Source organism: Xylaria bambusicola, assembly GCF_022495145.1.
Source record: "Xylaria bambusicola strain CBS 139988 unplaced genomic scaffold F5B22scaffold_78, whole genome shotgun sequence".
NCBI lineage: Eukaryota > Fungi > Ascomycota > Sordariomycetes > Xylariales > Xylariaceae > Xylaria > Xylaria bambusicola.
In genome coordinates, this window is record NW_025953631.1 from 133,672 (window position 1) to 147,032 (window position 13,361).

Genomic DNA, 13,361 nt, shown 5'->3' on the forward strand with positions numbered 1-13,361 from the left:
TCCATCCGCCTTGGGGATGGCATCTGGAGTCTGGAGATCCCGGCAAGTCATCGACGCAGGTGCGGGGTCATCTCGCATACAAGAAGACATCTGTCGGTACTTGTATATACTTACAAACAACTTACAGGTGTGCTAGATTTTGCACTTGAGCCTGTGTCTGACCAAGTACCTCATGGGTACCTCCCACTGCACAAGTTACCTATTAGTAGTAGCGTACTTGGTAGAGGGCATCTTTTTTTTCCCTTCTAAATGCAGTATATTCATGGATTTCAATACGAACCATGTTTCTGGTCAAAAGATACTGACTTCGACCCTCTCTATTCCTTGACCCATACATCGAGGGTGAGTAGCTTCAGCATCGTGCGATAGTAGATGGTACGCAACTGTCTATTACACAGACCTCGAGTACAACACCAGACCAAGACCATGGGTTAGCATCGTCGAATGACCGTGAATCTTGTCGCATCTCTTCTGCTCTTTCGTGCTATAGCCTGAGCCCGCCCGTCGAACTGGTCGAACTGGGACACAAAGCCGAGTGCTTGAGAGAATGCTATATCTCACTGGCTCTCGTCGCTTCCATCCATCACTCCAGCCTTGACTAACCCACCGCCGAATACCGCTGCCGAATACCGACACGGCCCCTGAAATATGTTGCCCTCGTCTGTCCTGACCCGCCTCGGCCTCGGCCCCGTTCCTCGCCGGCTTTGCGTACGACGAGCGACAACAGCTCCGCCTTCGCCTTTGTCTGCGTCTGCGTCTTTGCTTCGGCCATTCTCTGCGACCGCCCTTCGCCGCGAGATCCTCGATGTCTCGATCCTGCCTCCTCGCATCAAACCCAAGTACAAAGATAGCCCGACCTCGTCGCTGTTATCGCTGCAATGGCCCGAGCCTCCGCGAAACATCCTAATCATCCCCAAATTCCACGCTCCGCAGGTCACTCTGTCCGCTGTCACATTCGCGAAGCATGTTCACCAAGAATACTCCGGCGTTAATCTTGTCTTTGAACACCGTGTCGCTTCTCAGATTCACGAGACTCTGCCCTTTCCCATTTACACCGCAGACCCCTCGGCCATGCATGACAAGATCGATTTAGTCGCTACGTTGGGCGGCGACGGTACTATCTTACGCGCCGCCAGCCTCTTCAGTCTTCATTCGTCCGTGCCTCCCATGCTGTCTTTCAGTATGGGTTCTCTAGGTTTCTTGGGCGAATGGAAATTCGACGAATACAAGCGCGCGTGGCGTCAGGTATATATGAGCGGCAGCCGAGTTGCCGTGACCGATTTGCAGGACCCTCATACCCAAGCCGCCGCTAACCGTCAGCATAACGACCAAGACGATTTACCACTTCACGATGCTTGGAGTCATGTACGTGGCAAATCTATGGGACTTACTAGGTCGAGTAAAGTCCTCCTCCGACATCGCCTCAAGGTTGGAGTATACGATGCCGATGGTGTGAATATCAACAGCCAGTTGATGCCCACGTCAACGGCCGAACCCCAGCAGCTTCTCCCTCCGATGCCAGTGGCAACCAAGACGCCAGACGAACGGGCAGAGCCTATGAAACGAGCATTCCACGCAATCAACGAACTTGTCATTCATCGAGGACCTAATCCTCATCTCGCCATCATCGATGTCTACGTCAACGGGCGCTTTTTAACCGAGGCCGTAGCAGATGGGATATTAGTTAGCACCCCAACAGGCTCCACGGCTTATTCGTTGTCTGCCGGCGGCAGTATAATGCACCCGCTCGTCAAGGCGCTCCTCATCACTCCCATCTGCGCTCGAAGCCTCAGCTTCCGACCTCTCGGCCTGCCCCTAAATTCCAAGGTCGTTCTCAAGCTGAGTGAGAAGAACCGTGGCAGAGAGCTGGAGGTAAGCATTGATGGAAAGCGCAAGAGCGGCGTGACTATCGGGATGGAGATTCGAGTCGAGGGAGAAACGGTGGGCCGGACGACAGACGGCGGCTGGGCTGGAGGTGTCCCCTGTGTCATCCGGTCTCCAGCGAATGGGAACCCCACCGAGGATGATGACGGATGGGTTGGGGGTCTTAATGGCCTGCTTAAGTTCAATTATCCTTTTGGAGAAGCCTAGGAGGAGTCTTGGATCACTATTTAAATCTTGCGCGCCATACCTCGTAGCTCTCTGCCTGTTGCTTTTGGGATAGCAGCTCATTGCTATCGGTTGAGTAACAGTGCATGCTTGATACATTCGCGTTTGGACGCCATTCAGAACTAGCTTATTAGGTATATCTTTGATCGCATTGCATTTGATACCCCTGCATAGTTTTGTACAAGTCCATTTAGCTAGTGGGATTCGTTGGATAGTGTACAACATCTACTAAGAGATTAGAGGGTTTGTGGGCGGCCCTCCCTAGTAAAGAGACTTGCTATTTTGAGACTAAAAATACGGTATCGCTGCAGAGCTTTACCGTGGCCTGTTGACTACTAGACATGGATGAAGAAAGATAGCTTTCATTGTGAGTATCATGGAGTCTTAAAAATACGCGGGTAGCTGCTTGTTAGAAACCTAGATATCTATTCCGCCTACGACATATTACCGCGGTATCCCGAGTGACACATTCTGTCCTGTATTATTTCCTACGTTTTAGATTCGTAGACGAGGTAGATTCATATGCCATTCACCTCAAACGGCTCATTGAAGGGTTGGGCTTGTGACCTATAGCCGTAACCGCTGTTGGTACGGGCCATGCTGATAGGATCATTATCGATGCAATGCTTTCACGTTATTGCTAACTAGTCTCTCGTCAAACACCAAAACTTGATTTTGTTAAGCGATCGGAATCAAGATATTACATTAGTTGGGGCAATCCGACAAGCTGCCAAGCCAAACCGCGGCTGGCTTGTTTGTAGGCTCATGAGTGACATCACTAGTGGAACAATACGATTCAGCTCTCCCTTACTACATATACCTAATCACCTCGGTCTCCCCCTTGCAGACTATGTAGAACAGACAACCCCAAAGTTTTATCTTATTTTTTAGGAAACAAGGAATAAAAGATACGCCGTAATCACCGTTGCGTATTTAGAAGCCCCGACTTATATCTCAGACTGAGAACTTTACTGAGGCCTTGGCATCGTTTTCGTCATTCGAAATGGACTTTGTTAACAAGTTGACTGGTGGAAACTCCAAAAGCGAAGACACCAATAAGGAGCAGACCTCGTCTTCGGGTGGGATCATGGATAAATTGAACTCTGTCGCCGGAGGCGGCAGGGAGAGCGAGAAGAATGAGGATGCGCTTGACAAAGGTCTGTCTCTCACTTTTCCTTGCCTGCACATTCACCACCCAGTACTTCTTCCATATCGCCATATGTAGAATGAAATGTTGATTGGGGGCTACGAGATAACGAATTAGGTAACTAATTGGTTTGACAGGTGTCGACTGGGTACAAGAGAACGTCCTCGGCCAGGGCGATCAGAGCAACGAAAGTGCCGTCGAACAGGCGAAGGACGAGCAAATCTCTGATTTCATACGCGATCAGTATAAGAAGACTACGGGCACGGATTTCCCTATTAAGGATAAGGAACGATTCTAAGGTGCGTGGTGTAGTGTGTTTGGGTAATGAGGAGATAGTAGCGTGAAGGGAGATTATGAAATGAGTGGGTTGCGTGTGGTGGAAATATGAATTTGGTCGCTCGAGTCCTGGGAGAAGTTTTATAGAGATTGCCGGCAGGACTTGGGACTGGGTGTGATTATGATGCAATACTATATATAATATGACTGTTAAGTTCTGTGCGGATTCCCTTCCTCTGTCTTTGGTATCTGACTTTGCCCCTATCTACACTTAGATCAGTGCCTCGTGTGAAATTGGAAAGTACCTATGGCATGATATCAGTTGTTAGGCAGAGGCTTTGATAAGGGAGGTTGCCCGCCCGGCGTGCAATTAACGCGATTTCTGCCATCTTTCGAGCAAAGACTTCCTTGCTTCTGTAGCATGAGGATATATCTAGTGGCCTAGCATGTCCGTTAAATGATAACACATAATCTCTAACGAAAGTATGTTATAAAAGCTGCCTTCCTCAAACTTCTCCCAGATATCACGATAATATTAATCAGTTTCCAGTCTAAGCGTGACTCCTATGGGAAAGCGTAATCAATCTCGTCGGTCAAGACCTATAGCATACAACTTCAACTCCAGATAATATCACGTGTCACAATAGATGTCCGTGTGAGGGCGGGTTGATCTATAGAGCTTCCAGACTGCAGAAGTTTTGTGAAAGACGCACAGAAAGTTCGAACGACACAGCTCATTGAGCCTTTCAGCTAAGATTATCGAGAAGTACTGTAGTGTCACAGTCTTGTGGCTGGGAACTAGCTTGCGTCAATGTTGGCTCATTACCTATCCACCCAAGCCTTGATGTTGGATCAATGGATTAGGCCGCTAGACGGACGTTATAGTCAGTCCACGTACCAACATGCCGATGTGACATGCAGCCCGAGGACAATGTAGATCTGGTGGCTGTGCTTCTATGTGAAGCCACGATATGCTGGGCCTGTCTAGCTGAACACAACGTCTAACTTATGCAGCTAATAAAGACTTGATATATCCAGACGCGTTGAATTTGTGATTGACGCCAATTTTAGCAACTCAAACGGGGCTTCTTAGCACCTAGTTGCATTGAAAACCTCGAAGAGGCATACGAGATGGGTAGGTGGTCTATTTGGATACGTGGAGACTTGGGTGCCAAGAGAGGCTAATTACCAGATGAAAGACCAGCCAGACATTTATGCCACGATGCAGCTACAAACCACCGCGACGGCCAACGTAATGACGACGCAGTTGATGGCGCGTCAATCACAGCACTGTAGTTCTTAGGAGATAGGTCGATACCTCTGATCGCTTTACTGGACAGGCGCAGATATCTACCAGGAGCAGTGAAGCGCATCGTGAGCGTACCCAACACGGTGTTTCGCAGCGGACTAGGACACCGCCAAACGTTTTCCTCCTTGGCCGACGGCAAACACTTTGGAGCAGTTCTTTGACAATGAATAAATACCCATCTGCGGCATTATCATATCTGTACCCCATATCAAATATCCCAGGTAGATCGTGGCTGCTTGGCTTCGTGGCATTGACCGAAAGTGGAGAGCCAGTTCAAGTGCCGTGGAAAGAATCTTGGCTCAGCTGGGCCATGATGGCTGTGTGCGTTGATGCCCCATAATCTACGTAAACCGCCAGAAAGATCCACGTCAGGTACGTCGCCCTATTTGTTCCTTCAAACAGGAAAACCCTTGCCCAGAGACACGGCGGATCTACACGTGTAGTGCACTGCATCAGTTGGCGCATACCATGATCAACGTCGGCGCTGTGCCAAGGCGGTTGCGGTGTCCGGTTTTGGGTTGGGTTGAGTTGGCTGGTAAGACGGACTCGAGATGAAGGCATGAAACAAAATGCTTAATAAAACGGCTTCAATTCCAGGAAGACCTATATGAGAGTTCTGTGGCTGTTTATTTAAACATCTTGGTTCCCTTACTCCGTCCATCCCATATCAGCATCACCCTCATCATCACCACACTTGTAAAACACAAACTGATAGCTCTGCATTCTCAGTCGATTCATTATCTCAGAAACATCTTAACAAAACCGCTTCAAGATGCAATTGGAAAAGACTCTAGTTTTTCTCAGTCTCGCCACCTACGGCGCCGCCGAGAACGACGTCGATGCGTCCGATGTCCCGAGCGAGTGTCTCCCAGCGTGTCAGTTCACCATCGACCTCAGCGCGCGCTGTGACCGCGAGACAGACGACGATGACACATACACTCCCTGTGTGTGCAATGCTCCGGATTCGAGAAGGCGCCTGACCGAGTGTGCCAGCTGCATCAGGGACTACGACTCTGATTCTGATTCTGACAACGACGTAGCTGACCTCATGGACGACTGTGGTTGGAATTTTGATGACGCCGATGGCCCTTGTAAGAGACGAAGTGGTTCTCATCGGTGTCGTTGAACGTTGCTAACACTTCTCTTCCAGATCCCACGGGGTCAACCACGACCGTCACCAGCCCGTCGTCCACGAGCTCTGACACGGCCACCGTTACGGTGACCCAGACGCCAAGTGGAACAACTCGAGGCGTGAGCTCGACTCCGGCCACCGTGATCGAGACTTCCGGCATCACGACTGAAACTCGAAGTCAGACTCCTTCCGATACGACCACAGTCCTTGTTGAGCCTAGCACCACACCTACCGTTGTGCCCGACAACATGGCCGGCGCGTTAAATGCCAAGGCTGCTGTCGGCCCCCTTGTCGCCGGGTTGCTCGTGGGCCTTCCCGTTCTCCTCTAATTTGAACTGCGCGTGAACTGCCTGACCATACATTCCTTTGGCCATGTTCAAATTTGGCATTGAATAGGCATTTTTGAAGGCGATTCATTCCATTTTTACTTTGCGGAAGCTAAATGAGATCTAATATTGACGAGTCATTCCTTGTATTTGATTTCGATTAATTTTTCATGAACGAGATCTTGGTTTAATTGGGTCTAATTAAGGTATTATCACAACAATGAGCATAGGAATATTGGAGTGGAAGATACCATCATCATGTATGGGGATAGCATTCAATACATACATTCTTTCACATTTATCTGGCTACTTGCCTGTTAATGGCGCTTCACCTCGCAGGTTTATTACTAACCTGACCGGAGGACAGTAGCAGACTCCTGTCTCTGCTCGAAAATGAAGTCGTGCTACAGTTTCCCTGTTGTTATTCCTCCCCGCCCTCGACATATAAAGCCGTCATGATAACTTCGACGGGGGAGTCTATGATGTGATAAATATGACGTAGAACTCCCGGGCTCCGCGGGGAGGTTTAGGCATAACCTAACACCAGCATCCTTTATGTATGTGCGTCTTCAGATAGTATTCCTTATAGCCTTTGCGTCATTACTTCATAAAGACGCATTATTAAAATTCTATACTTATTCATAGCCATTTCCAAGGAAATGACACCGTCCAGTTTGTTTTTCTAACAAAGAGGCTGCGCGTATAAGCTATGATGTATCCCGCTTGTCAGAACGACGTCATTCATTATATGTGAGATGTTTCGTGGTATTTAGAAGGACTCAATCAGAGGGCGATGTCGTGTCTTGCATTCATTGTTGGGAGGATATTTGACACATTTATTCATATGAGCTGGATACTTACAATCTGGAAGATTACCATAGGAAACCCCATGTACAGGAAACTCCTGCCACTACTTATGAAAAGGCATATAGGAAGAATGGTTGATACTCCGCCACCTAGCGCCAAAGACGAAGATTTGACCCGGAACAGAAGCAGGGGAGGAGCGTTTGTCAACCCCAAATTTTCATTGAAGAACAGGGAGTTGGGTTGGTACGCCAATTGCTCGGCCTCTGTTCGATTATATGCATATAAAATATAAACGTGTCTATCATGGATTCTCCGCATAATAATACGTCATCACTGATGCTGGCGCCATCAGCAAGGGTGCGATACCGAGTGGCCCGATGAGATAATCAAAAGAGGAAGGTCTATCTACCTACCTACCTACCTGGTAAGTACTTACGGTGGGAGATATATAACTAGATACTATCTGACGTGAATATAAAATCCCGAGCCTCTAGGAGAATGTTTCGTTGAAGCAACCGTGAACCCTGAACTTTCGCTCTTCAGAAAAGCTGGGCGCGTTTACCTTGGGCTCAAGAGAGAGCCAGACAATTGCCTCGTACCTTAAGATTTAGGGTAACTATCCTAAAATTCGCGACTACTTTCCACGCATAGATTTGAATAGGTAGATCAACTACTCCAGTCGACATGAGGGTTGTTCTTCGGGCGACAGCAATGGCTATTGGCCTCATCAAGGAGACTTCGGCGAACGGGGATTTCAAATTCATTTCGGATTCCGGTGTGAGTTCTTCCCCATCATTAGAAAACCTATTATTATTCATTGATAACATTTCTACGTCAGCTTTATGGGCCCACGCTGGAGGTTGCTCATGCATATTACGGACAGTGGCCAACTGGTACGCTTCAAACCCTTGGCTGGCGGTTCTTGTCCGAGGCAGCACGTTCTCTCTCTGATCTTCTAACGCGCTGGAAAAGGAGTTGCGGTATCTAGTTCTGGGCGCATATTTTCCTGCTTTCCTGGTGGTAATGCTAATCCTGACAAATCGATAACGTCTGTGCGATACTGATGTTCCGAAAAGGTCTGGATGCGACGAACGTTTACAATGGCTCAAACAATGTCATTCAGGTCGGTGAGCATAAATCTATTACCGAAGAGGCCGCGTATCCGAGTCTTGAGATGAATCAACCACCAGGCGGGGCTATTAATTACACTACTACGCCGCCGAGTAAGCATCGTATGACCCTTTAAACATAAAGTACAGGACGCTAATGTTAATTGTAGCTTCCGCCAACCATCAGGATTATTTTATAAGCGTACAGTCTGTCGTAGTCGATGCTTTGGATCGCCTATGGATTCTTGATACTGGCCGCGTTATAGGGCCCAATGGCGCGGTTCTCCCTGCTGCATATGGAGGCCCTAAGTTAGTTGGGGTTGACTTGACGATTAACAAAGTGTTTAAGGCCATCGTATTCCCTCCCGAGGTAGCATACGCGGATAGCTACCTCAATGACGTGCGGTTTGACCTTCGCGCTAGCGTAACTGAGTCAGGTCAAGGCATTGGATACATCACTGACAGCAGTTTTTCCGGCCGGAACGCCATTATCGTGGTCGACCTTGGGACAGGAGAGAGCTGGCGGCATATAGGCTTGACAGAGTCTGTACGCGGGGAATCACAGTTCCTCTCGTTCATATGGGGTCAACCGATGTATTACACATCAAGCCACAATAGTCCCCTAACCACGAACCCTGTAGGCTCTGATGGTATTGCTCTCTCTGTAGATGGAGAAACTCTGTACTTTGGTCCGTTCGCATCACGGTATATGTATAGTGTGCCAACTGCGCGGCTTCGAGCGAGGGGCTCGACAAGTGAGCTTCTAGCACAGCAGGTATGACCGCCTTTTTGTTAAATCCCTCATTTGAAGATATAGTTATCCGAACTTGAAAAAACTCAGAAATAATACTTTCATAAAAATCAATCTTGGTGCGTCGTAAGTCTAGTACTGATATACACGCTTCCACTTTTTGTAGTCGGTCGTCAATCATGGCCAGAAAGGACACAGCGATGGCTTCGAGACAGATAGCAACAATCTTATCTACGTTGGTAACGGTGAGCTCAATGCCATCAACGTCTTCAACCCTGCCAACGGAACTACGTCTCTCTTTGTACGGGACCCGAGGATTAACTGGGTTGATACAAGTATGTAAACCCTGCACTTGAGCCATTGAGAAGCATTTCAAATTATATTAGGTGCTGACAAGATATCAAGTGTCTGTGGCCACTGACGGCTATCTGTACTTCACGTCGAATCAGCTCTTGGTCAACCACAAGACACGTCCATTCGCCCTTTTCAAGGCACCTTTACCTGATGGAGCCGCGAAGGTACCTTATGTGTCATGATGGGATTGATCCAAGTTGATACGAGTGAGAATATCATCAGCTTTGTGCAATGGTGAAATAATTTTATGCAACATATCAGCCTATAGCTTGCATCTTCTGCGTCATCTATAATGATCTCTGTGCGTTGCTCGACAACAACTAGGAGCTGAAGAAGTGTCGATGAATCATCCAGGTATGCATCGGCGGTGGCCATGGTGTAAACCCATCGCAGAATTTCTCATCGTTACTCCCAGGGATGTAACCATCGGGCTCCTATATGTGGATTGTTGTTGCAGGATGACCTTGAAACCTTGATGCCTCAGTGAGGGGTATACACAGAAAGTCTGTTTATTATAACTCTATGATTGTGGTAGTTACCACAGCCCAACTGTTATTCTTCCACTGACCCACGGGCCGTGTGCGACCTGGCCTCATTGCTATTATTACTGATACGATAATCACGGTGTCCTTATTCATTCATATGCTATTTTGAGAGGCGCCATGACGCGCAAAAGGGAACAAGACTGCATAGTGGATCGTATGTGGTCCTCGACTTAATTAGTACCTTTGCGCAGGAGGGTCTCTTTCCTAGATGAAAGAGCTCCTCGCGGTCCATGGCCACGAATACGCCTTGAGACAGGCGCCGGTGCTGCTGGAGCTTTGCATCGATGGCATAACCCCATGGACAGAATTTGAGGGATACACTAGTCGGGTCTGGTTGCCGCGCCGGGTAGAAAGAGTATCTGCCAGCGGATTCTGGTTTTATTCACTTATTACTGGGATGGATGATGTGGCCTTTCTAGAGAATGTTTTCAATGAAATAGTCGCCCTTACACTACTTGCCTGGGAAGATCCAGATGGCGCTGTTGACTTTATACCTGCCTGACTTACTGAAGTAGGTACTCCATACGTATCACCTACTGGTTTCTGCTAAACATCACAACACCAATGTGATTGTGGAAGATCTCGATAATATATATAACTAATTTATAAAAAGAGACATACTACTCCTAACAACTCGTGTATGAGCGCATGTGAGCATCGTGATAAAGTTCCATGACTTAAACAGGTAGCTTCTAGATCTCAAACGTGTTGAATATCCAATAACATTACATGGTTCACATACTAAGACTAAGTTCATCATAGTTGCACTTGGCGTGGGTCGCATGTAGTCCAAAGGGCGTAGGGCTGGGCTGCATAGCATTCTAAGAAGACTGTGCAACCTATGCCGCTTTGGCTGCTTAGGTAACCGCAGAACATACTATACACGAAATTGCTATAAGTCCCATCCTGTCTTTACCGTGTCTCAATAATAACTGTTTCTTCTTCATCTGATTATTTGTGAATAATATTTATGCATCTGGCATTAAGCAATGGGTCCTACCATCATAGCAAACAACTCTCCACCAGCAGTGATCAAGGCAAAATGCCAAGGGGTTGATTGCGAAGAGGACGCTGGTACTTTGCAATGTCCTACATGTCTAAAACTAGGCAAAGATGGTTTCTTCTGTTCGCAAGACTGCTTCAAGCGTAATTGGGTTTGTTTGATTATGCATGCTTTAATGTCTAAGGGTATGTCTTCGCTAATTGAATTTCTATTGTAGACCCAACACAAAGCCGCACACAGCCCGGTGCAAGACGACATGAAGATAGGAAATGGTGAGACTATGACCTTGATTATCATCATTTGATAGCGGGCTAACACTCTTAGGATTTTATAACCCGTTCCCTGCATACCCCTACACCGGCACCGTTAGACCCGTCTACCCGCTTTCACCCAAACGCACCATTCCTTCCTCTATCAAGCGCCCTGACTGGGCAGACACGGGTGTACCGGAGGGTGAACGACGCTGTGGAACGAGGTGGTCTTTCCTGGACACCAAAGGACAGGATGCCATGCGCAAAGTTGGCATACTATCTCGTGAGGTACTGGACATTATCGCTGCTGAGATTCGTCCCGGTATCACTACAGATTATCTAGATGAGGTGTGTCATAAGGCATGCATAGAACGAAATGTAAAGCTTCCCTCTACCCATGGCATAGTTTGAGTTATCTGACAATGATAGGCATACCCCTCCCCACTTAACTACAACCGCTTCCCAAAGTCTCTGTGTACATCTCCGAATGAAGTCGTCTGCCACGGTATTCCTGATCACCGGCTCCTTCTAGATGGCGATATTGTTAACCTAGACGTCTCACTGTACCACGAGGGTTATCACGCTGATGTGAACGAAACATATTATGTAGGGGATCGTGCTAAGGCCGACCCGGACTCGATTCGGGTAGTTGAGACGGCGCGGGAATGTCTCGAAGAGGCGATCAAACTAGTGAAGCCGGGCACACCAATAAGAGAGTTTGGAAAGGCCATCGAAAAGCATGCTAAGTCTAAGAACTGCTTTGTCATCGCGAATTGGGGAGGGCACGGAATTAACAGCGAGTTTCATCCTTCCCCGTGGATACCTCACTATGCAAAAAACAAGGCCGCAGGAGTTTGCAAGCCGGGGTTGACTTTCACCATTGAGCCCATACTCACACTTGGCGTCCCTCGAGACCAATACTGGCCAGATGAGTGGACCAATGTGACAATGGATGGGAAAAGAACTGCCCAGTTTGGTAGGGCAACGACTCTTCTCTGTCATCGGATTCCACAGCTAACAGCTAATTATTAGAGCACACATTACTCGTTACCGAGACCGGGGTCGAAATCCTCACTGCTCGAAATGAAACCTCTCCAGGCGGACCTATTCCGATGCCAACAGCAAGAACAGGGCACTGATGACTGGCCAACAGAACTGACGTTCGTTTCGGTTGGACAGAAATCTATGTGGCGCGCGAAAACAAGACTTTATTAATTGCTTCGCCATGCTGATATCGTTTCAAATATCTGCTCGTTAGGTACGAAGTTGCTGAGGGCCGAGTGAAGGAAAATTAGACAGTGGTTGTATGAAGCTGAATAAGGAACCCCATTAATGATTAGGTGAGACTAAATGGCTACTGAAAGGGATCTTAAGTCTGTGCGGGTTCCATTAAGGTGTCTTATAATAGCAGACTAGGATGCATCTGCAGTGCTTATGCGGAGTCTGTAAGTTCAGACACTGATTATAATAATAACTCTGCATATTTCTATCTTTAACTTTTGAATTGTTTCTTGTACAATGAGAAAATTGAACAAGGTATATAAGAACGAGGCGAATGCGAACGGCATTCTGGAAATGGTACCTATAGATAGGTACCACGGTATTTTCTAAAGAATAATTTAGTGCTGAGGGTCAAAGGGCATACCAATGAAGCTAGTCGATTCGTCGATCTTGTGGAATTGAAGCAGGGGCTCAGTGGGTACTTCGCTTACATAAGTGCATCTGCTCAGATCTTCTATTAGCTGTGCGACATGGTTTGGGCGGCTCCCACATTGTATGCAGGGCTCTTGGCGGAGGGGGGAGGGTTGATAAAAAAAAAAAGATCTCACTTCACTCAGAACGCGTGCGAGCTTGATATCAAGAAGAATGTATGAATAAATAAAGATACCCATTGGCTGAAGAAAGACTACCAAGTTAGCTCTGCGGTTTTAGGTGGTTGTCAAAGGATCCTTTTGATCTACATATTACTATATTGTGATGGTGTACTATCTCAACTGCAAGGCAGGCGGTGAACTGAATCTGCTGTTATCTTCACTGAGCCTGAGGTGATATTTATTAGCCTATAGTAAGGCTATGTTATAGCTTGACGATCCACCGATAAGGATCAGAAGATCCTCACCATCGGCAACCGCTGCGCGTCTGGCTTAGCCTTATAAAACTACGATTTGCCAACCGATTTACACCTCGGGATTCTCAAGAAATGTGGAATGAAGATCATGAGTTACCGAACAGACCAGTTTAT

At 47.5% G+C, this 13,361-nt stretch overlaps 5 protein-coding genes across 5 annotated transcripts; all 5 read left to right on the plus strand.

The window, feature by feature from the left end:
• The first annotated feature begins 199 nt into the window (after positions 1–199).
• F5B22DRAFT_628841 (ATP-NAD kinase-like domain-containing protein) lies at positions 200–2,632 on the plus strand. The gene has a single exon (XM_047976445.1). It carries the CDS (start codon positions 649–651, stop codon positions 2,089–2,091), a length of 1,443 nt encoding a protein of 480 aa, XP_047825412.1. The 5' UTR covers positions 200–648; the 3' UTR covers positions 2,092–2,632.
• F5B22DRAFT_536187 (uncharacterized protein) lies at positions 2,612–4,044 on the plus strand. The gene is made up of 2 exons (XM_047972785.1): positions 2,612–3,266; positions 3,394–4,044. The coding sequence occupies exons 1-2, from the start codon at positions 3,113–3,115 to the stop codon at positions 3,552–3,554; spliced, it is 315 nt and encodes a 104-aa protein (XP_047825413.1). The 5' UTR covers positions 2,612–3,112; the 3' UTR covers positions 3,555–4,044.
• Positions 4,045–5,445: 1,401 nt separating this feature from the next.
• F5B22DRAFT_536330 (uncharacterized protein) lies at positions 5,446–6,411 on the plus strand. Its single transcript, XM_047972788.1, has 2 exons — positions 5,446–5,932; positions 5,992–6,411. The coding sequence occupies exons 1-2, from the start codon at positions 5,614–5,616 to the stop codon at positions 6,300–6,302; spliced, it is 630 nt and encodes a 209-aa protein (XP_047825414.1). The 5' UTR covers positions 5,446–5,613; the 3' UTR covers positions 6,303–6,411.
• A 1,406-nt stretch (positions 6,412–7,817) lies between these two features.
• F5B22DRAFT_652010 (major royal jelly protein-domain-containing protein) lies at positions 7,818–9,502 on the plus strand (the record flags this gene model as incomplete). The annotated part of the gene is made up of 6 exons (XM_047979547.1): positions 7,818–7,883; positions 7,945–7,999; positions 8,183–8,329; positions 8,386–8,990; positions 9,133–9,301; positions 9,372–9,502. The coding sequence occupies 6 exons, from the start codon at positions 7,818–7,820 to the stop codon at positions 9,500–9,502; spliced, it is 1,173 nt and encodes a 390-aa protein (XP_047825415.1).
• A 1,254-nt stretch (positions 9,503–10,756) lies between these two features.
• Positions 10,757–12,551, plus strand: F5B22DRAFT_628849 (methionine aminopeptidase 1). Its single transcript, XM_047976446.1, has 5 exons — positions 10,757–11,019; positions 11,086–11,140; positions 11,193–11,497; positions 11,549–12,095; positions 12,152–12,551. Exons 1-5 carry the CDS (start codon positions 10,855–10,857, stop codon positions 12,256–12,258), a joined length of 1,179 nt encoding a protein of 392 aa, XP_047825416.1. The 5' UTR covers positions 10,757–10,854; the 3' UTR covers positions 12,259–12,551.
• The last annotated feature ends 810 nt before the right edge of the window (positions 12,552–13,361 follow it).